Below are 24,401 nucleotides of genomic sequence, written 5' to 3' on the forward strand. Positions count from 1 at the left end.
GCAGGCCGCAGTGAAAACATGTGAGGAGCGTTCCCTATTATTTATTTCAAACACTCAAATAATAAAAGCACGTCGTAGAAATATGTACACATATTTGACCCATCCAATCCAGCAGTGCACACATCTGTCTGCAGTGCAGTGTACTGTATACAGTAAGTGATCCATTTAGTCTTAAATTTGATAAATAACACAGCAGGTAAGCAGACTAACAAAAACGACTAATAACGATCCATCTCTTATACTAACAAGAATTTACACAAACGCTCCAACAACATCTGATAAGAAATACAAGAAATAAATTAAGTTGCACCTGGCAAGGTGTAAGGAAATCGTTCAGATAAAATGAAACAGTTTACAGCTGTGTACACAATCACACACCTGTATGTAAGTCGTGTGTTATGTTTCATCAGTGGATCGGAGCTCTTATGTATCATTTCACATCGGAGAAAATTGTTACTGTACAAAAAAAGAAAAACGTCGTGTAGCTTAAATTTGACAAGATCAGGCAACCTGATTTGATGTTCATAGGAAAGATGGACTCTCTTAATTTCTTAACTTTATGGAACGTCTTTTAGTACAGTATTTTATTCGACACTTCAATCGTCTCTGTATTTTTCTGGGTACTTTCTTCTTAGATATTTTTTTAGACCCATAAAAGTCCAAAGGTTACATCAATATTTACACAGAGAAAGTTCCACATATTCAGGATCGGGTTACGCAGCTGCTTTTGATTACCTAAATTTCCGGCGTGTAGTTCGTGCCTCCAAGGTTGTGAGACTTGCCGTCAATGTTATACGGTGTAACATAAAAGCATGAGACATTTAAGAATGAAAAATGGAAAGAAAGAAAAAATGAAACTAATACAATGGTACGTGAATGAGAAGACAGGAAACCTCTAATAGGAGTTTAGTATAGTGCCAGTATATTGGGTCAATTGAACAAAATGGCTTCCACCCTCATTATTCGGCAGCCATTATTAAAATAGCGCTCGATCCAGCACATGCTATTATTTAGCATTTGATCTTTTTATATTGTACACTGGCAGCTAGCTGAGCTGCCCAAAACTTACCAGAGTCACAAAATACTGTATTAAATCGAGGTCATGAAATCACAAAGCTTTCAGCGCTGATTCTGTCTCCTCTGATCTCTTTCTTTTCTTGCACTTTATAGAGACAAAATAATTAATAGATGAATTTTGTAATATTGATATATTTAATCATGTTAAGACCCAGACGCAGACCAAAGCTCCTGGGGTGGAGTCAGACCTGATTTAGCTCCTCCTACCCGGGTGGAGCCAAGCTTAAATCCTGGAAATGGAGACATTTCACGTGTTTCAGACTGGATAAGTGTAAGTGTGTCGTTTTGTGTCGTACAGCATGGTGTGTGTTAGGAAGAGGGGTTCGCTTGTAGGAGGAGTTGGATGAAGTCCAGCTCCACCCCTTAGACTTTTGGTTCTGCAGCTAAAGAGACGACGTACGACAATAAAATTAAACAATTGGGCAAAAATGGTGTGGGGGCGTGTGCAGGGCGGCGCTGGAATGGCCAAAAGTAGAAAAAAATATCTAGAAAGTAGGAAACAGGGGAAAAACAAATAATAATCCAAAGGTGAAAGGATAGATTTCAGCATTGAAATTCATCTCACTTATATTTTAAGAGTGTAACCTGACATGGGTGAGTGCCAGTCTTAAACGTCAAGACTAAAACTGACCAGGCGTGGTCATAGAGTCTTCATGTCCCAGACAGATGTGCGCATCAGCAATAAACAGACCAGTATATGAGGTTGAAAAAGATGTAGGATCCTGGAAAGATCATGCGTGAGTACTTGTCGATGACGTGTGTGTTCTGGATTATGCTGAAGTTGCGCAGGCCTTTCTTCTTGGTAGCCGTGGAGGCGTTGCTGACCGACAGGTGCACCACCATGTGCTCACGTTTGTCCACCTCCTGAGGCATCATGGGAGCATCGGTGTAGCCTGCCAGGCTGTTGGTGTCCGCCTCGCTGCACGTCCCGTCCAGCATCATGGTCCTGGTGTGGGGCAAGCCACATGTGCAGGACAACGACTGAAACAAGGAGGACACGGTGAGGTCAGCGGTCAAAGACAAAGTTATACATGTACCCCAAACAGCACAGACTCTCACTGATGTTATTATTGAATTATACAGTGTGTGGGAGGAGTAACAGTGTGTGTTATCACCTGTGCTCGGAGTCGCTCTCGGAGTTTGCGCTCTCTCCTGTCCTGTACGGTGGAAAGATAGTTGACTGCGGCGTACTCAAGGACGGAGAGAAAAACAAACACAAAGCTGACCCACAGATAAATGTCCACAGCTTTGATGTAGGACACTCGGGGCATGGAGGCGTTCACGCCGGTAATGATAGTGGACATAGTGAGCACCGTGGTGATACCTGTATAGGGGATACATGTTCAGTTTCACTGTAGCTACTCAATGACCCATAGCAGCTACTAAAGAATATACTTTATAGTATTTAGAGAAATCATTTATTGTAGTTACTAAATACCAGACTTCCGGATAAATAACTGAGCAAAGATTCACTTAGTGCTTACTAAACAGTGCATTTTAAGATGAATTGCTGAGTAAATAAGTCATAATAGTTACTAAATACTATACTTTAGTATAAAATAACCCGAGTAATAATCCATAGCAGTTGCTAAACACCATAGTTTAGGATAAATAACTGAATAATAATTCATGAGCGTTAACGAATAATATAATTTAGGATAAATAACTGAGTAATAAGCGTAGACTTTTGGCGGTCAAATCACGTAAAGCGGCGACGTCTACCGCTAAAAGCGCTACCGGATAAAATTGAACCGAAACGATTTGAACAGGTTTACCCAGGGAAACTCGGGCTGGCACGGCTCTGCGGTCGATCCAAAAGGAAACCCAGGACAGCATGACCATGAGCGTGGCTGGAAAATACGTCTGCAGCAGGAAGAAGAAGATGTGACGCCGCAGCGTGAAGTTGATGTACAGCCGGTTGTACCAGCCTGAGGAAAGACAGAGAGAGAAAACGCTGACATTTCAGATGAATGAGATCGCGGTGGCTTTGATCGCGGCGGCCCTCGCTGTCGGCGCCAGACGTTCGCCAGAGGTGTTTCAGTAACTGTCTGATCTGTTCAGAAACAACCAAGAAGAGAGCGCCTGGCCAGACTGGTTCATAACTAAAATAATAACAACTCATTACAAACGTGCTGAGCAGAAAAGCGTCTGAGAATGCACAATATGCTGAACCTTGAGGCAGATGAGCTCCTGTCAGCCAACCACAAGAATCCGAGGCGACAGAACAGACAGCGAAATTGAACAAGTGAAGACTGGACCAGGCGATATTTTTCCAATCGTCAACTGTCCAATAGTAAACTAAACACAACAAATGAGAAGGGCTAATCAACAGCATGTGACATCCTTCAGACCTGTGCTGCTGTAGAAAGCCAGACGAGAGGTAGTGTGAAACTTCTGGATGAGGAACTGAGAGAGGGAGATCCTGTCATCTGTGCTCAGAGACTCGTCCCCGCTCTTCCAGTACAGCATCAGATCTTCATCTGTGTAAGCATCTGTGAGGCAGAGGAACAAAACACAGGACAGGATTATTACAGAAATCGGGTCAACGGTAGCTCCTGGCTGCTGTGTGGTAAGAGCGTATGTGTGCTCGGTCTGAATATAGAATACAGCATTAGACCAATTTGAACATAAATAAATAAATAAATAAATAGATAAATAAATGGAAATTGACATGGTATTCCAAAAGATCTCAGCTTTATATGAAGGTGATACAAATGTGTGTGTGTGTGTGTGTGTGTGTGTGTGTGAGAGAGAGAGAGAGTAATTCAACTGACAACTCTCGAGCTCTAGAGAACAGGTCTGCGAGTCCAGAGGAAAGCGGCTGAAGTCCATGTTACAGGCGGCCGTAACCGTCACTCTGAAACACACGACACACACACGCTTACGAATTCAGAGCTGAAAAATGACCACACAAATAAACCCAACGACCCCAACTCGGGGTACGCTCATCCTACAACCCAGTTTCATGAAATGAAAACATTTTTTCAACCAAGAGTGAGCAATTTGTGTCAAAATCCGATTTGGTTCGTTTGGGATTCTACTGGGATGTGATGAACGAATCACGAATCCTCGGTCTTATCCACAGAAGGCCGGTGTGATTGTGATCCGAGCCAAATAGACACAGATCTGATATAATGATCGGAAGCCAACATATCCGTGGTGTGGACTGTGAATTTCATCATTTGCTCTGCTCACTTTTGGGGGTGTGTATTTTTTTTAGTCCTTTTAGCTTGCGTACGAAACATAAGCGGGCTAGTGGATAATGTGGGGATTTTTCTCTTTAACGAGTGTTATATTGGTTTGCGGAGATTGTGATAATGGCAGCAGATAATTACATCGTGTATGTTGTGCCCCAAATCGCATAATACTGTAATAATACTGTCCCTTTTAAAATATGTAAGCATGCCAATGATGTCATTCTATTTTACTAAATGTCCTGCCACATGTAGTACACATCATCCTTTCCCCAGAGAGCAAAATCTTACATTAAACACCTTTAAATGAAGTTTTTAGGATAAAAAGAGATATGGGTTTCAATAATAATTGTAAACTTGCTTGACCGTGTTTAATTTTCTTATTTGTTTGAGTTATTACCTCTGTGTACTGGCATTGCACAACCACCAGTTTTATTATTATTATTATTATTATTATTATTATTATTATTATTATTATTATTATTATTATTATTACTTGGTTTAAATTTAGGTTTAAACCATTAGAAGGTACATGCACATATATAATATTTGATATTTTGCACATTTGCACTTTTTCCTTAGACTTAGAACTTAATTATAATGCTCAAGATTGCTCACATTTCCATGTTTAGGGTCAGTTTATACAGGAAGGAGTTCGAATCTCAGTTTAAATTTTTTAGGGGGTATTTAAGTAAGTGTAGTGTACATGCAGAACATTTCAGGTTTGAGACTTCTCTTATTTTTAACTTAGTTTTTTTTTTTATGGAGGTGAGAAAGCGCAATTTCTTAAAAAAAATAATAAATTCCCCTCACTTTCGGGTTGAATATCTCTGGTGCGGGACCAGATACGAACCTGAAATTTTCACAGAAATAAGTCCTCTATAGTAGCGTTCTGCGGTAAAAAATTTGAGTTTGAGACTGCAATGGCTGCAGAGCTAGGGCTAGTGGAACTCTGGATTTTGAGATGTAATATAAGCATAACAATTAATAAACATGAACAATATTTGACAGTAATTATGTTCATGTTTGACATGCAGTAATTTATACTCGTCAGTGATGTCTAAAGTGTTACTAAAAGTGAAGCGCGATCTATAACAGGGTTCTTCAAACCTGCAGAGTTTAGCTCCAACCTCCAAACTCACCTTCCTGTAATTTTCTAGCAAGCCTGAAGACCTTGGTTAGCTTGTTCAGGTGTGTTTGATTAGAGTTGGAGGTAAACTCTGCAGGACACTGGACCTCGAGTGCCAAATTTGAAGAACCAGCCTGATCGATCATGTTGGTACAGGTGTACAGTTGGTATGCGTGAATAGATTTTATCCGAAGACGGAATTCCAGCGTTCAGCTGGGTGTTTGACGAAGGAACAGTGTTATAAACAGAGCTGGGGCGTTGTTTCTTCTGTGATAAAAGCAGTGAGTGACTTCTGAGCTGTTACTTACCGCCTTTACATATAGACCGTCTGATTAAGCGTCCTAAATGATCTGAAAATTGTTATACTCTTATTAATAAAATGTTTCTAAAACCGCATCATCGTGTAATTACAAAGTTACCATAGAAACAACAAAGGTACCTTTGGGTAAAAACCTTTATTCGATTTTCACTTCTCCAAAAAAAAGTTTTAAATCGAGTTTGAAAGCGTCTGAAGCACGTCGAAGGATATTCCTATATTCTTTTTTATACCGACTTTGAAAAGTATCCCATATTAAACAAACGTATATCCTCATCGTCCTAACTGACGTGACGGGATGATATCAATGGTCAAAATTAATGTAAAGGGAATGGAAACACAGCTTTTGTATTATTCATCAATCCATGAGCCCTTTGTGTTTACTTCTTGTCTGCTCCGGAGAAGTCGTTAGTGAATCAGTACTGTCCACCTTGTATCAGCCGGCATAAATAAAATAGGCCAGCGCCATCAGTACTGACAGTTTCCCCCTGCAGCAACTAGGTGGATATTTGACTTTGAAATGAGCGCTGGCCCTAATACACGCACGTAGCTCTGCCCAGTTCCTCCCTCACGTCAGCAGAGACACACACAAAAACACCACCGCAAGCGAGTCACTAATTTGAATGCATGCGGCATTGCACAGGTAATATCTCCAAACTGCTGTAGGGCATGGTTTACCTTTTCACCAGCCACAAATATATTATATTAGAACAAGTCCGTATGCATGTGTCGTGTAATGGTGAGGATACGACCTAAATGTCAGCATCAGATTGCCAATTTGTTGTTAATAAACTGTTAAGAAAAATCACAGTTTAAAAATGCAGCGCAAAAAAATTAAACCTCGGATAAAATTAAGGTTGCAGGTAAAAAAAAAAGAAAAAATTCCCCAGTTGAATAAAATCTAATAAAATCTAATAAAAAAGTACCTACAACCAGCTGAACCAGTTTTGTTAGTTTTACCCAAGGTTGATTTTTTATTATTTTTTTTCTTCAGTGCAGAAATTTGATTCAAGAGGTCTTCAGCAAGGGTCAGCACTTCAGAGTAAAGCTGTTCTTTTATATTTTCTGACACAGGGAAGTTTTTCAGGATGGAAGTGTTTGCGCTTTGCAGTTTCTCAGTTATGTGACAAGCTGCATTTTTTTCCTTTTATTAAAAAAAAAAAAAAAAAAAAAAAAAAAAAAGAGGCCTGTGAGGAAGCGACTCTTTAGAGATGCTATAAGTGATGAAAGAAAATGTTTTAAAATGCAGTGTAAATGAGAACATAATATGTGCTTTATTTATCTGACTGCACACTCACTGCCAGGCTTTAATCGCGTGTGTTTACTTCTGGAGTAAGTTGATTAGCTAGCATGTTGCACAACCTTCCCTTTTTGTAGCACCGTGTCAGGTTTTTTCTTCAGTTCCAAGTTCCGTTGTTAATTAAAAGAACGAATTCTTGTGAAAACCCAACTAGCGTTGAACTGCGCTAGCAAGACACCCCCGCCATTTTGTTTGCTCCCACCTCAGACTGTAGAGAACATGGCCGTCTGGGAAAACTCTCAGCATGATGTTCTCGGTGGTGGTGTCATGGATGAAGGATCTCTTCGAGTGCACAAAAAACACATCGGGCACCCAGATCTTTTTCACCAAGCGTCCGTCGAAAGTCATGCTTTTGTTCGTGGTGCTGGCAAAGGACAGACGCTCGTCCTTCCAGTAGTGTCTGAGGTATAAGGTCATGGTGAAGTCCTGCACAATGAGAATCAGTTCAGAAGGATTGGTAATCTGTCACGTCACAAATTCATAGCTCACAGTTACGATCTAGGTTATAACTCTAAATCCTGCCTGCTTAGAGAAAAAAATATGTACTATTTATGAATTTAAAATATATATATATATATATATATATATATATTTATTGCATATTTACATAATTTACAACGTACTTAATTTACATAATATACACTGGTGCCTCGTCCAGATGTCCAGATGTCAATCGTCATAAAGTCCTCATTCACAACACCATACATTTAAAATTCTGTTGAAATACTAATTATATCTTCTGATTGACTGATGACTCAAAGAAAGATTACAGATGTAAGTTCGCGGAGTTTTTTTTTGAATCTGCGAAATTACAATCGCAGGGAATTGTCTTGCGCGCTCTTTCTCAGCGATGTTTGTTGGTAAACGAGACCTTTTAGCTGTACTGATATTCGACGCATGTGAATCAAAGAGGGATTTGGCTGAACGCGTGTCGCGATGACATCACACGACGCGTCTCGGCCTGAATCTGCGGAAAATCTGCGGTAATTTAAAAAGCTCCTCCGAATATTGCAGCGTTTGCTCGATTTTGGGTTAAATTTCTGTGATTGCAAAATCGCTAAATCTTGGAGGGACCGGTTAATAGAATCCACTAGGTGTTATTAATGCCCCTAGTGGTTAAAAATGGGAACTTACAAATGCTTACAAAAACTAATAGAGTCCGACTGGGGCGGGAATCACGCTGCCCCATGCTCAATCTATGAGTATTTTCATTGGAGGAGGATTATTCATTGCCAGGGTCGTGGTTTTTACACCGAATAGGGCTAGTTTAAAAAAAAAAAAGGATGCCAAGACCTTAGACTGAATCTAATACACACACACACACACAAAAAATCATTGAATTTACTGAATTCAAATGCGTACATCGGTTCCACGCGATTGAACAGAGTTGCATTAACACAATTTGTTTTCGTACACCCAACAATATTTTGATATACTCCACACTCGCAGCATTTGATTGGCAGTTTATACGGCAGACTAACCGTGGAGGTGAACAGCAAACGAATGTAAACGATTACAAATGAAATGATCACTACCGGCTGTAAAGCTGTATTTTCCACTGTGTATATATATATATATATATATAAAAAAAAAAAACCCTTGATCCTCTACACTCTACTCTAAATCACTGTAAAACACATCATCCACCTGTTCTTAACCCCTGTTACATAACCATAAACATTTCGCTTTTAGTAACCTGTAACCGTGCGCAGCTGAATGATGACACTCGGATGTCACGAACGATTCAAATGGAAGGAATTCAAATGTAAATAAGCGCCGTAGGTGCTGTATATCATTATATCACAGCTTCTGTTTTCTCGAGCTCTCGAATCCGCAGGACGGAAGCTGCGATTCGTTTTCAGTAACAGCGGCTCGGCCGGTACTTCCCAAAGAGCTGGCATAAAACAGACAGAAAGTCTAATTTATAATAATCGCTTGCGCTAGACACCAGGAACAATCAGATCAGGTCTGTTACGTCCAGTAAGCTAGTTCTGATCACAAACGCCAAGTCGTTCGAGAATCGGCGCAATCAGACCAGTCGGTTTGAAGGATTTTTGAGCAAGATGAGTGTATATGTTCAGGCCCTGTTTTAGTTTACAAAGCCATGTTAATGGATGTAAAATATGCGTATGGACATGATATAGTCTATTATGCCGATTGGAAGGGCTTGTCTTAGTTATAGCCCAGATTTCTAATTAAACACAGTGTTTCCAAGCAGATGGTCTCGCTCCTAACGAGCCAAAGAGCGCCGAAACCTGACATATTCCACGACTAACGGTTGCCAGGCGTCAAGATTTATGAACTCCGTCATTTTTATGAATGATGTTGATTAATTAATTGTGTTTCTTGGCATGGTTCCATGCCAGAGCGAAAGAACCTTTCAAACTAAACGAACGAATTAACTATAGAATGGAATTTTAGAATGGACAACGAAAAAAAATAAAATAAAATAAAGCATGGCTTTACAATGAATTGCGTTTGAATCATCATCGTTATCAGCACGTGTTCGGGCCTCCTCAAACGCAGGAAGTCCACACAATCTACTAAGGTCCTGATGAGATCTGGCATGTTCTTGGCCAGTGGTTTATATCTTATCAGGGCAGTTTCGGAGATGAGTTACGTGTACATAGGGAAGAGTTACAGACTTAAGTGCTACACAGACTATAGAACAAAATAAGCTGCAAACAAAAATACTAAAATAAAAATAAAAACGCAGCAGTTTATCAAAATTTAATACTGTATTAAACAGCCAAAGGCAAGGGCACGTTCTTAAAGGCTGTAGTCTAAAGCCCCGTCTTGGCCGATCCTAATCAAGAAAAAAAAACCCAACTTCAAAAGGCGTGATTTTAATCATCTGAACACGGCTCAAAATACATCAGTGTAGACCATGTGCGCAACCCGACTCTGAACGCCTGCGACTTTCCCTGCGTAAATATCTCTTCATGTCACCGATTGACGTTCACGCATGTTTATAAAAGATTCGACTCACCATGTCTACTTCTGAAATGCTGTCCAAGCTTTCGACCTGGACGTCGACGCCCACAGGAACAGCGGGACCTGCGATGAAGAGTAAACACGCAATTAAACCAAACGTGCAATCCTCCAACCGTTTCAACGGACACGCTGCCGATAGGTTTGCATGATATACACCGCAATGTGTGTTACCTAACAGCTCATTAACCCACAAACTGCGTACATTGATTTACATCGATCCCTGGAGTTTGTGCTTTACAAAACCTGAATGATGTCTGTAGTTTTTGGGCCACTGGGACGTGATATGGTTCTCTATCATGAAGTGTGTCATACTTTGAGTACACATGGACATTTATCCAGAGCAGAAGATTTATATACAGGCTCAGAGCTGATAAGTGGTTTTCATTTGGGCATCTCTTGCAGGTTGCTTGATAACGGCTGAAAGTATAACCATATTCCATCCATCCATCCATCCATCTTCTATACCGCTTTATCCTTTTCAGGCTCACGGGGAAACCTGGAGTCTATCCCAGGGAGCATGGGGCACGAGGCGGGGTACACCCTGGACAGGGTGCCAATCCAACGCAGGGCACACACTCACACACACACACTCACACACCCATTCATACACTACGGACACTTTAGACACGCCGATCAGCCTACCATGCATGTCTTTGGACTGGGGGAGGAAACCGGAGTACCCGGAGGAAACCCCCGCAGCACGGGGAGAACACGCAACTACAATGCCGTAATTACAACTCGGGGAACTTGTATCGTTCGTGTTGGCTACCGATATGACTGTTACCCCTACAGAGGACGGCACATGAAGACTCGCATGCGAGTGCAGTCTTTCACTCAGCAACATGCAAAAAAAAAAAACCCCACGACATCACGACAACATTTGATTCAGTTAACCTGCTCTAACCGGATTCAAAACAACACTTCATTCGCTTTCTTTCAGTGAAGCACAATGAACCTCTCCTAGTTACAAAAAAGAATGGAAAAAAAAAAACCCCAAAAGAAGCGTTTCACGCTCGCTGTCTAACGTTTCAGACCAAAACCCCACGTCGTACTCACGACCTCTGAACTCGTACTTCTGAGTAGCACTTGAACGCAGCGTACTCGTATATATATGAGTTCCTCTTAGCTACTGATCGCACGTCATCATGAAATCTTCAAACGGTCTTGAACGATCGGCAAACGATCAGGCGTTCGTTTCAAGCATATCGTTTCGGTCATCGGACGGATCGATTCTGTGGTAAGGTGTCACTCTGTGTACGTAGTTATCGGAAAGAGATCAACAGCGAGAGGTGTATGCTCAAAGCAAGACCATTTTAAAAGGTTTTTTTTTTTGGGTCGGTATCAGGTGTTGTCTGATTATCATTGGTGGGGATTGGCGTGTCCCTACTTGACAAGTACTGAAGGAATGCACTCTATTAGCATGACGACTTAGGATGAATTTGGATGGGTGTGACTTCTCCTGCACTTCCAAGCAATTAAAAAATAAATAAATAGGAGATCTGAAAAATGTTTCACAATGAGTATCCGAGCTAATCCAGTCACACACACGTCCAGTCAGTTTGCATGTCACGCGTCATTTACAGTAAGCAGTATCACAGCTTGTGAGTGAAATCAATGCGCCCAAACTAATCAACTCTCTGCTTTACAGTATGTCTGTGTCTGAAAGTGCCCTCGGCTGGATCTGTCCCATATCTCATGCGGCCCGAAACTTTGCTCGCTGCTCAAACTGAACGTGCGCGGCCTCGTGGCTCGTTCGAGTGCGCCGATGGATACCCGTGCTAATCCGCGCGCAGTTAGCACAAAGCTCAATCTCGTCAGAGGATCTGCCGGGCTACATTCGAACACTGCGTCCATATGGGCAAACTCATCAGAGAGCTGCTGCTTAAATCTTTAACGGAGGAAATAAAAAAAAAATAAAAAACCCCCAAGGGACAAGTGAAGAGTTCAGCTGTCATTTATAACAGCTGCACGCTACATGTCAGCGCTGACGCGTCATGCGAGTGGGATGGGAACTGAAAACGAGTACAGGAAGTGTATGATTATGTTTTCTACCGGTTTGCTCTCGCGCATGACGTCAATGATATATTTCTATACAAACTGCCCTGATATTCGCAAATAAATATGCTTTCGTTTAGGCTTCCATTTTGGCGAGCGCGTACATCGATGAATATATCGTTTATCGGATGTGATCTGAGTCCAGCATAATCTGTCCACTAATCCCGCATGCGTGTACTGTAATCCACGAGGGTATGAAATCTATACTGCTATGGTGTGATGTTCCACTCTCCACTTACATGAAACGATAAAGAGAAGGGTTCTCGGTCAGAGAACGATCCATGACCTTAAAGCACCGTATTGGGGAGTGGTGTGGAGATTATTCCTGCACTTTAGCCCTGACTCCTGCGACACTTTCTAGCTGAACTCTGCTAATAACGAGACGGAACGATACGGTATGTATGTGACATAAAAGAATTAAAGGAAAACATTTGAGATTTCTCTGATAACGACCCGATATCGAACCGTACTGTGAGTTCCCAGCATGCTCAGCTGGTCACAGCGTCACATCAGGAACAGTCTCCAGCAGATTTGTGGATTCGCAGGCAGGCTCAATTTTGGATGAATGTGTTCCAGTGTTTGGGCTATCTTAATCCCCTTCTGTGTGCCCCCCTGCGGAGGGTGATGCTATTCCGCAAGGTACACGCCGTCAGAGAGAATCAGACGCACACAAGCAAGTAACACACTGCTGAGCCATAGAAACATCAAAAAAAGACGACCGCACTGTGTCAGAGTGAGAAACCGGATTATAAAGGTGTCTATTTCTGTCGGAATCGGGAGAACTTTTCTTTAGAAAGAACAACAACGACACGCGCGTGCCACTCTGATATTGTTGTTCTCGAAAATCTGACAAAACATTGTTCTTCTCAAAGACATCATATACACTCACTGCAGTGACATGGCCTGATGTCGGACGGTGCGACAGATGATTTGGGTAAATATTGGGGGAAAGTAATCAGTAAATATTTGCGGATAACTCATTAGTGTAAATAATTGGAGTACGTAACTGGGGATTGAATTTGGACTGAGTAATGGAGTAAATATTTCCAGAATGCATTGATATTAAATCCATCTTCTATACCGCTTTATCCTTTCTTCAGGGAACCTGGAGTCTATCCCAGGGAGCATGGGGCACAAGGCGGGGTACACCCTGGACAGGGTGCTAATCCATCGCAGGGCACAATCACATACACACTCACACACCCGTTCATACACTACGGACACTTTGGACACGCCGATCAGCCTACAGTGCATGTGTTTGGACTGGCTGAGGAAACCGGAGTACCCGGAGGAAACCCCCGCAGCACGGGGAGAACATGCAAACTCTACATACACACACAGGGCCACGGTGGGAATCGAACCCCCGACCCTGGAGGTGTGCGGAGAACGTGCTAACCGCTAAGCCACCGTGCGCCCTTGATATTAAATAATTGGGGTAATTAATTGGGTAATGATGTAAATAATTGCTTTGCATAATATAGGAAATATTTGTTTTTGGACTTATGGCTTCACCTCCAAAAGCCGGCCTCATGGTGAAGTCGTGATCGTCGACCCTGAGCAGCTGCTCGGTTTTCACCTTCCTGGATTTGGTCACATCTGGAGGCTTCTTCGCCAGAGGTCTGAAACGAAACGATAAACAAAATGTGACCTTAAATTCGGTTTATTCTGTAAAACAAGTCATTATTACAGGATATACGGTGTAGCATACAATCAGGTAGGGCCGTCGCGATACCGTAAACATATCTTGCGATACTGAAGTATCACGATACCACGCAATATCGTGTCAATTCTTCATTCGAATCTACAAAATGAACCAAATTGACAGAAATGCACAAATATTAATGAAAACAGAATACGTTATTAACGAGACCTGGCTGCTGGAAAAACTCAGGAGCGATCATACAACTGGCAAGCAACTAATTTCTTCTTTTTTTTAATTCCAAATAATTCATAATAATTATTAATAATGAAAGAACCGATGTATCTTTTCGGTTTCTGTTGTCAAACGACGGAACGAGTATGAAATAGTGACTAAAACGCGGCCCGTTGAAGTACCCGTTATGCATTATGCGTGCTGGTTTTCAACATCGCATGATACTGCAGCTCTGAATAAATTAAGAACGCTTACACTGCCTATGTGCCGTTTTGTCGATTTGAAAGGAAATCATTAAGCCACCGAGACCCCACTCCCACTCTTTATATCTCATCAACTATCATTTCTTTCTGTATGCGAGAATTCCAAACTGACTGAGACACCTCAGCAGTGTGAGAATGGAGTTCGAATGTACGTAATAAGCTTTTCTTCTCAACCCCTGTGCCGATGTCCTCCATGCAGGAGATTATTTGCTGTGATAGTGGCTTTAGTCGGATGTTGTGTCATCTCAGTGGTAAGTACCAGATGGATGAAACGTGCGCGAGACACGTGGCCGGAGCGTGCCGTGTGAGGAGCATCGGGCACAGCGTGTGCACGGTGTATACAGCACCATGGTCGTGTGTGCCGGCTGTCTGGGTCATGTTAATCGTGCCCTGGCCTTTTCCCTTTCATTAAGGGTAAAGATGAGTCATAGTGAAAAAGAGAACAGGGTTTTAAGGGCTGGGGGTTGGTTGGGTTATGAAAAGATAATAATAATAACAATAAGAAGAATGATATTAATAATAATAATAATAATAATAATAATAATAGAAAATTTAACCCTCATCTTATCTCATTATATGTATCATTTCATATCTCCATTTTCATCATGATGCGACTCATGCTTTTATCTTTAGCAGTATTATCTAAATTATAGTCATCAATGCTATCGCTGTCATAATTATCAACATCATCATCATCATCCAATAAAAATCACCGTCATGATCCTGAGAGGGATCATAATAATCATTTTCATTATAACTGGACTAAATTTAATCCTCAGCAAAGTTATTGTACATCTGTAGCATTATCATCACCCTTATCACCATAATCACCACCATCATCATCATCATCATCATCATCGTCATCATCGTCACTAAATCGCAAACTGACCACCACAATGAATCTAATTATAATGAGTACAATCACCATTCTTGTCATTTTACATCTGTAGTATCATCATCACCCTCATCACCCTTATCATCATAATAACTGCTACCACCACCACCTTCATCATCATCATCATCATCATCATCATCACCCTCATCATCATAATAACTACCACCACCACCATCACCATTATCGTCATCATCAGCAGCAGCATCATCATCATGATAACTACCACCACCACCTTCATCATCATCATCATCATCACCCTCATCATCATAATAACTACCATCACCACCTTCATCATCATCATCATCATCATCACCCTCATCATCATAATAACTACCACCACCACCACCACCTTCATCATTATCATCATCATCATCATCACCCTCATCATCATAATAACTACCACCACCGCCACCACCTTCATCATCATCATCATCATCATCATCTTCGTCATCATATCATCCTGACCATCATCATCATCATCACCATCATCAACAACAAACAAACCTGTCATAATATTTTTCTCAAAAGCAGTCGAAAGATTTTCAGCTGGAATTTACACTCCACGTTTCAGCAGTGAGCTCAGAGATGAGTGCATGCTCCAGTTAGACCTCTCAAACCAACCTCGCACTTCATTTAGTGATTTAAATGAAAAGCAGCACTTACACTCCCCGTTTCTCGGTCTCAGCTCCGGTCCAGCGTTTCTCACGCGCTGGGCTGTAACTCCTGCACTCCTCCACAGAAACCAGACACACGGCTACAATCAGCAAGATCTCCAGACCAGGCATCCTGCGCTGCACCCTGCGCTCCACCCTGCACATCCACAGCAGCTTCACCCTGCACGGCCACCCTGCGCGCGGATCATTCCCGAGCACTCGGACCCGGGATCGGCGGCATCGCTCCGGTCAGAGCGCGCGACAGGCTGCACCGCGCATCGCTATGGCAACCGTTTAAATCTCACCGCTATAAGTACTCCTCCTGCTCCCGCGCGCTATTGGTTATAAAACAGGTTGCCAGATCGAGTTGACTGACTTCCAGAGAGTGCTGCCAACTCTTTTCTGGGAGAAGTAGCTAATGCGGCTCAAAAAGTCGCTGGGAATCGCCGGATGACGTCATGGTCTAATTTGCATAATCGCTGAATTATTATTATTATTATTATTATTATTATTATTATTATTATTATTATTATTTGTATATCAGATGTGTTACCTGACGTTGAAGAATTGAATAGAGCTTTATCAGAATAGAAAATAGATTTATTTCTTATAGATCTATAGAAATATTTTTCTATACAGAAATCTATGTAGAAATGATAGAATTAATTTCTTATACTTACAAGTCATCTGTGGTCATGGCCCGGACTGATATATTTGCAAAATACTCCTGTTTTTATCAAGAGCGCAGACAACAAATAAAATAAGGAGTAGTGGAAATAGACATGAAAGGAGCAGTTATGGATGGAATAACAACATTTTTTTTTTTACTGTAAATATTGCCGAGAAAAGAATTTAAATAGAAGTAAAAAGAAATAAAAATCGAAGTCCATGGATGGGACAAGCAAAGGTGATCAGTGATTAGTCACTGGAAATAATGATGATTGGTCACTGGGAACAATGGTGATTGGTGATTGTTCGCTGTGAACTTTGTGATCAGTGATTAGCCTTTGAAGGCTGAATGGTGATCAGTGATTGTTCATTTGGAAGAATGGTGATTAGTGACCCATGATTGGGAAAAGTGGCTAAGAGGGATTAGTTTTTTTGGGGGAAAATGGCGATTTTTTTTTTAAATGAAAAAGACGTGACTACTTATTATATTATCTTGTAATATCTTGAAATATAAAAAAGAACAAAAAATGAAATCTACTTCCCATTTTATTTTACAAGCTGCATTTCCCGGCGGTGTTTTGCTGATGTAAACACACCCCGTTGTACACCACACACTTTGTAATTCTCTCATTTTAAGATATTTCAGATCATGAGTCTGATTACCTTGACTTAGCTTTGTGAGATAACGGTGACGGAAATTGGATTCTTTCATGTTTGGCACAGATTCTTTATGGAGAGAACATATTTTTTTTAGTGCTCATGGCAATTTCAATTATATAGTCAATTATTTTCATTCATTCAGACACAGATAAGTGGTCAGAGTTGCAGTGGATCTGGAAACAGTCCCGAGAACACTAGTTGTGAGACGGGAATACACACGGGATGGGACACCAGTCCGTAGCCATGCACTCGCGCACACACATTCACATGTAGCGGAAAATTACAGAAGCCAATTCACCTATCAGTATGATTTTGGGAGGTGGGAGGAAACCAGAGGACCCACAGGAAACCCACATGGACACGGGGAGAACGTGTGGAACTCCACCCGAGCTCAGAATAGAACTGGATGTCTGTCTACATCAAGGACTGTTTACTCAAAAAATTGTTGGTTTCTTTTGAAAGTGTAAAATATCGGAGGAATATATATATATTATTTGAAATGGAACAAATGATATCTACCAAAGAAGGCTCTAAATAAATAAATAAATAAATAAATAAATAAATAAAAAAATGAAATCACGAAAGGAGGTTTGCATCACAATCTGGCAACCCCAGATATAAACCTGCACAGCTGTATTAAGGCTTCACATCATATTTAAAGTTGAAAAGTGAGAGGAAATCAGGAGTGCATCTCCCTCTCTCTCTCTCTCTCTCACTCCAGAGAAAAGATTAGTCGAACCGCATTATTTATTTACAAAAAAAAAAAAAAAAAAAATGAAGTTAATGCCTTAACCTATTAAATAATTTAGACAAGGACTATGTATGGTGCAAGCTCACTCTGAAACGTGTTCATATATTAAGCAATCCCACACGGATTCTTTTTGTTTATGAATCGGTTGACAACATTTGCGCGCGTGGGTGGATTAATGATCTAGAACATCAGCTCTGACGGTAGTTCCGGCTGGAATTCGAAAAATCGCAGGTTTGTATTAACGCGCGTGTGATAACACGTCGTCGCTTCCGTAAAAACTTGAGGACTTGTGGCCGACAATAATCTAAAACTGATGATAAAAGTACGTAAATAAATAAATAAATAAATAAATAAACGACCCATGCTGTTATTTCACAGAGAACAGGGTATAACTGTTGGAATGAGTCTCCAGTGTCAGGGCTTTGTATGCAGTCTTTGTTGTCGGAGTTGTGATGTGACAAACTTCAAGAGAGCAAAAAAAAAAGAAGTAATATATCTATATCGAGATCTACAGAGCTCCCTGAGGGTGTGTGATATTTTGGGAATACCCCATGGTCACTTATCTTCAGAATAACCTCTGTTGTACCGGGGTTGCGTTTAGTGCCTCGGGCTTCGTCGCTCCTCAAACGTCGGCTCCACAGCAGCAGATGGTGTGTCACTTTCACACACATCCTCCCTCCCTCTCGCTCACTCAGCTTTGCGGTGCTGCAGTTCAGCTTATCTGGGATTTCAAGGCGATTCTCTGCTTCCGTTCGTGAGCACTGCGTCCACACGGCGCCTGATACCGAACCACAGCCCCCGTCTCCAAAACGTCCCTTACGTAAAACGTACCTTACAATACCTATTTCCCTATTATTATTGTTTTATTTGAACAAAATATGGGAATACGACATCATAAACAGGTTTTACATGCGGTTATGTGAAGTGTGAGCTTGTGTTGTGCGTGCGTATATCTCTGTTCATTATGTGTGTAAATATATACATGTATATATAATAATTAAGCGAGGAGACGTATCGAGGGCGTACGGGGACTGGCCACCATCCGTCGGGTATCCGAGGAGGACAGTAGGGCTCCCCTAGCCAGGACCGGCACCCTGATGCACTTCGACGACTGACCCAGTCGCACGTAATAAGTGTAATTACGGCAACTGTATTTAAATACTAAACACTAGGAAACCTAAAAGGAAATCATTTCAGACAAACCACAAGAACCACGAGCTGCGAGAGTCTGTAACCGCCGCAGCCGGGTGTATTAAACGATGAGGAGAAACTAGCGCTCGTGTCAACGCTAATTATTAACAGAACTGTGGTTCGATGGACCGTAGAGACGGTGTAGAACACCTGAATGATCCTGCGTTGTTAAATTGTTTACGGGGAAACAACTAAGCGCGTTCCGGGACAATAAAAAGGAAGCTTTCAATGATGATGATGATGATGATTGAATTTCTGATAACACTGTGTTCTAATCCCCTATCCGGGTCTAAATAGTCACAAATAGGCTGAAGAAAGCATACAAGACATGGCTGGGTTATATACAAAGTGTCAATTGTTTACGTGAGGTTTTCTCTGCGTTGTCAACATTTCTATCGTTTTTTTTTTTTTGTCTCCGGCAAAAAAACAACAAAATGACCTCCTTGTGGAAGACTGTAGGACTCTTTAGGACTCTGTGGTTGGTTTTTAACGTTGCCGCATCCATCTCACGGCTCTTTGGAACAAACAAGCCCATTTGCTGCGACGGTTACACTCGCAAAATATTTTAAGAGACTACTACCGAGTCTGCTTAGAGATGAACCTCACCGAAGAGTGCATTAAGGGCTCTTATAGGCGTGCTAAAATGAGAAATGGGACACTCGTAGTATTTCAGCGAACTGAGTACTAAAGAAAACAAGTGAGTGTCATTCAGCGACTCTACTTTCCCCAGACATGAACCGTTCCAGCTTCTGTACAGTAGCAGATCGTCTGTCGCAGCCAGTGATGTGCATTTATGTCAGTTATGTAGCTTAATGTTGCTTATAGGACTAGAGAATAGCTACAGGGTGAGAGATATCACCTCCGACAGGGGAGAGTTAGCACCGACTTTCATAATGTTTCCATTTTATTTACCGTCTCTGATCTGATTAGCATGGAGAAGATTGGGTTAGATGGGGGGGGGGGGGGGGACTACATTTCTCAGCGAAAAGCAAAACCTTCATTGCATCTCTTGAATGGAAAACAATCAACAGATGAACTGCATTTCACTTTGCGGGGCCACAAATACAATCGCTGTCCAATCAGCTGTAATTAGACAAGGACGAAGGTCCTGGAAGAGTCATTTTTCACGACCTGTTGTCCTCCATGTCAACGAAAACCCTTCAAAAGCAAGCTTCTTATTGGCTCATTGTTTGTAAGATCCTAACTCTGAATCATCGAGTTTTAGAAATATGACTAGAACATTATGAGGACCTGGGAACGTACATTATGAGGACCTGGGAACTCCCAGGACCTGGGAACGTTATGCTGTACAAGTTCGTACTTTCACCGACGTATCTTCATATATAATAAACGAGGCATTTGTTTACGTTCTACATTCGCATTTTTCTCCCCACTCGGCTAGGAATTTTACATAACGAAACACTTGTGGGCGTGGCTTATGTGATATAATTCACGTCGATCACGGCGCGTCCTTAATTTTCCCAAAGAATGCATACTCGATATTTTCCGCACGCGTAACGACCGCCATCTCTCTCGGACACATTTATATCGCATCCCGCAGGTAACTTTAATCTTTTTCTTCTCCCGCGCTCAATAACCGAATCCTAAATTGTTCTAACAAGACACCCTAAAAGAACGCCCGATGTTTGATGTCTAATGGGTCAGATCAGACGTCCTTTTGAAGTGAAGTTATATTTTCCAATTAGCCCAGAGGTCAACATCATAATTCTGAATCCAGTTCTTTTGATTAAAGTCGTGTTTGGCGGAGTAATGACACGTCTTTCAAAAAGCACGGAGCTCCTGAATAATAATGAAGAGTGTGCGCGAGCCGCAGAACAAACACCGGAGTCAGTTAAGGACAAAGCGCTCTGTAACAACGAACCCTCACGCCACGGGATTACAGTTATTCGTTATTCACGGACACCAGCGACTGAGGAATGGACAGCTGGATGGAGGGGGTGCGGCCATGTGCTGTTTCTCAGCTTCCTAACAGAGAGTGCGTGCGGAAACACGCTACTGAATGACGCATTATCGTCACGGTGATAAAAACTCGTTCTGAGACTGGTACGGCGGACGCTCCGCCTGGTCCGAGACCAATTAAACGGATTTAACGAATGGTGGTATTCAACAACGAATCTCTGATTATGATTACTGGACGTTCACGGAAGGAGTCTCTAGTTTCAGTGTTTCCTACAGTTTTCCGCCACGGACAAATTAGGATAAGGGTTGCAAACGCTTGCTTGATTAAAGTGAATGTTTCATGCCTGCGTTATACATATTCACACCTCAGCAGGAGGCGAGCGCAGACTCCAGGTCTGCTGTTTACTTATCCGAAATTTCTGCCCGGAACTCCACTTCAAAGGCCTTTCTAGATGTTTCCTCACGCAATTGTTGTGCACCCCACTGTACAATTATGAAATATTCAAGAAAGACAAGAAAAGCAAAACAATGTCCTGCCGATTCATAACCCTCAGCCTAGGGTTTGAAGTAGGAGTAGAAACAAATGCAAGTTATTGCAATGCGTCTTCTCGAGCACTGGAGTTGTGTTTCGTTTGGTCTTTTTCTACGCGTGTGTCTTTGGTTATGAATTCGTCCGTCGTTTTTTTTTTTTTGTGGTTTTTGTTTCAGCTTGTTTCAGTCACCAGGGTTGCCAGTAAAATAAGAAGTGGAATATCTTAAATAGTACAGAACGTCGAATAACGCACTACACTATACCACATCGCTGTTAAATTCTCAACTCTGATTGGTCAGGTGCTGTTGGTTTATTTTCCACAACAGCAGCGCTGACGGTCGTCCCGTCTGGAAGATTTCCGGCAGTTTAATAGTTTCGGTAAGGGGATATTTATAACCTTTATGGAAGGAGTCTCCAGTGTCAGAGGTAAAGCTGTAACTTTGAAGTTGTTTAGCTTTTTTTTGCGCTTGTAGTTTCTCGCAGAAAATTGATTGCCTTATTAACCAGGGGACGACGTTATACGGGTTCTAACGCCAGTGATGACTGGAATGAACTTGCTTTGAACGTTAAGCACGACTACACTACAGACAGACAGACACGCGTTATAATATACCTTCCCCGTGTATTAATCACAATTAATACGACAGACGTAATAGACTATACGCTATAGGATATATGAAGTGCGTGGAATTGGTGTGATGCTAAAGAGCGCAGTAGGGTCTCGAATGATCTTAAGGCTGAACTGTCGATGAGTCTGATGATGGCCTGGGGGAAGATACGGTTCATGAATCCGTCAGACTTGGCTGGGATTCTCTGTAGCCTTTTTCCAACTTGGACGGGTGCGAGAGGGATGCTTCCTGCGTCATGGATTGTCAGAAAAGCGTGAGCTGGCGATAGACCTGTCGGACTTCGTCCCCTGCTCCAGTTTCTATACAATTCCTACTGTGTTTCTGTAATGCACACATATTAAAGTGTATCGCTTATACATTAGCAATAAGACAAGTTCTGAGCTCCTGCAGAAGACGGGCAGATGTAACAGATGTTATAATGTCAGGACGTCTCCAGGGTTCATTTTTCATTCCCCTTCATTTTTTTTTTGACAAGCCAGATTGAGTTGGAGTAACCACTTTGCTCTGCTCTGTTACCACTATGCTATGCTCTGCAGAGTCTACCATGGTAGTGAACCTGTTAGAGGTATTTATTTCATCTTCCTTTCGTTTATATAGTTAATAGCAGTAAATTTCCTGTTTCTAAGTACTCTTTGTCGGTAATACGAGTAGTATACAGTAGTATAACTATTAAACTGCGACACGAACAAGCCATTTCTCCACAAACTAATTCACTGGTGCCAACAAAGCTGTGTTTATTCGCCGCTGTTGGGGTTGGGGGGGAAATTCACCAAACAGTAGGAACTGCATTTCCTCCAGAACCAGTGAGTAAGAGTGTCGTTTATCACGTCCGTCATCTGTCGACAGTCCAGACAGCCGTAAAACATTTTTAACAGCTTTTGCAAGCCGTCCAAATTAGCGTCCTTGCGGTTTTGCGTCCCTAAACGTGCAAATAGATGACCTGGCTGGGTATCTTGAGCGCTAACAGCTTTCTGGAAAGATCCAGAACGTGCAAATAGATGACCTGGCTGGGTATCTTGAGCGCTAACAGCTTTCTTCAGCTTTCTGGAAAGATCCAGAGCTTCGTATTAGTCGTCAATTTTTTTTTTTCCGCATTCATTTGAAATGAATTGACGTCTCACGCTTGAATCACTTTTATAGGTCACGTCTGTATAGGATTTACACGTTATACGCCCGAAAATGCACATTTTATACTATTCCTACAACATTCACTCAACGAGTCACATGTCCAGCAGGAAGCGGCATCGTCACAATTTCCCAACGATCACAAGAAGAAGAAAATTAAATGATTTTTTAAAAAAATTTACTTTCAAATCTGTTATGATATTGGCCGACAAGGTCACGTTTAAAGTACATCCACGTCGTGCAGATTACAGACTGAATGAAATTACTCCTTAAGATAACTCATTAGAATGCCCTCGGATGCTAGTTAACCGCGCACGTGCTGATTCGGTCTTTAAATTTTTCAATAAATTGCATCTACAGCGTATTTCCTCTTAAACTGTAGTAAGAAAAATATCCAAACCCGACCCCCCCCCCCCCAAAAAAAACGTTTATTGTTTACGGTGTTTTTCTCCATTCACAACCCTTGCGTTATCTGTATCTTGAAGGATTTAAGCCCCGCCCACTCGACACGATCGCGTCCCGTGATGCACCCGTCCCGTATCACTAGAAATCTCGTTTGCGGATGTATAAGTTATGAGACGCGTTTCATTTATAAACCAAGCGTAATCGAATGGAAACTTTTTTTTTCTTCTTTTTTTTCGATATTCAAAACCGAAATATCTCTTCGTTCGTGAATTTTCACTAGCTCACTGCTACGCCTGGTCAGAATCTCATTCCAGAGGAACGCCCCCAAACTGTCGGTGATACACGGATCAGTATTAGACCTCATGCCGAAAACTTGCGTCGTGCTTTTCTTCACGACAGTGAATCTCTTCTTTCAAAAGTCTTTCCCTTTGAGAGCGTCTTCACAGTCAAATAATAATAAGAGATAAACACAAAGCAGATTTCTGGATTGCTAAAGTGTGCATAGTTGATCAGACGAACTTCATTTGCATAAATAAGTGTATCGTTACGGTAGAAAATAACAATTGTAAGAATATCACCAATCAAGTGGCAAAGCTTCACTGCGATATCTATTGTTTAAAACAACAACAACAACAACCCTATTCATTTCAGAATAGTGCCTTAACTGCAAAATGAAACATCTCCCTTCCACCAATCCCCAAACACACACACACACAATATACACAAGTAAATATGAGTTGGATTGTACAAATACGGTACATCAGGAAGGT

General features: G+C 41.6%; 1 protein-coding gene across 1 annotated transcript; it reads right to left on the reverse strand.

The window, feature by feature from the left end:
• Window positions 1-225: 225 nt before the first annotated feature.
• Window positions 226-16,196, reverse strand: gabrr2a (gamma-aminobutyric acid type A receptor subunit rho2a). Its single transcript, XM_017475427.3, has 9 exons — window positions 15,760-16,196; window positions 13,578-13,684; window positions 10,006-10,073; window positions 7,219-7,442; window positions 3,852-3,934; window positions 3,429-3,569; window positions 2,853-3,005; window positions 2,193-2,401; window positions 226-2,058 (listed from the first exon to the last, which is right to left on the reverse strand). Exons 1-9 carry the CDS (start codon window positions 15,912-15,914, stop codon window positions 1,753-1,755), a joined length of 1,446 nt encoding a protein of 481 aa, XP_017330916.1. The 5' UTR covers window positions 15,915-16,196; the 3' UTR covers window positions 226-1,752.
• Between the last annotated feature and the right edge of the window lie 8,205 nt (window positions 16,197-24,401).

The sequence above is a fragment of the Ictalurus punctatus genome, chromosome 9 (genome assembly GCF_001660625.3).
Source record: "Ictalurus punctatus breed USDA103 chromosome 9, Coco_2.0, whole genome shotgun sequence".
NCBI lineage: Eukaryota > Metazoa > Chordata > Actinopteri > Siluriformes > Ictaluridae > Ictalurus > Ictalurus punctatus.

What these genes read in the sequence shown, in the direction of transcription:
- gabrr2a (XM_017475427.3), bottom strand. Translation starts at nt 15,914, where the DNA reads ATGTGCAGGGTGGAGCGCAGGGTGCAGCGCAGGATGCCTGGTCTGGAG. An exon ending in CATGAGGCCGGCTTTTGGAG is followed by an intron (nt 10,074 to 13,577) that starts GTGAAGCCATAA and finishes TCTTCATCGCAG; the next exon opens with GTCCCGCTGTTCCTGTGGGC. An exon ending in GAGAGCGACTCCGAGCACAG is followed by an intron (nt 2,059 to 2,192) that starts GTGATAACACAC and finishes TCCTTGTTTCAG; the next exon opens with TCGTTGTCCTGCACATGTGG.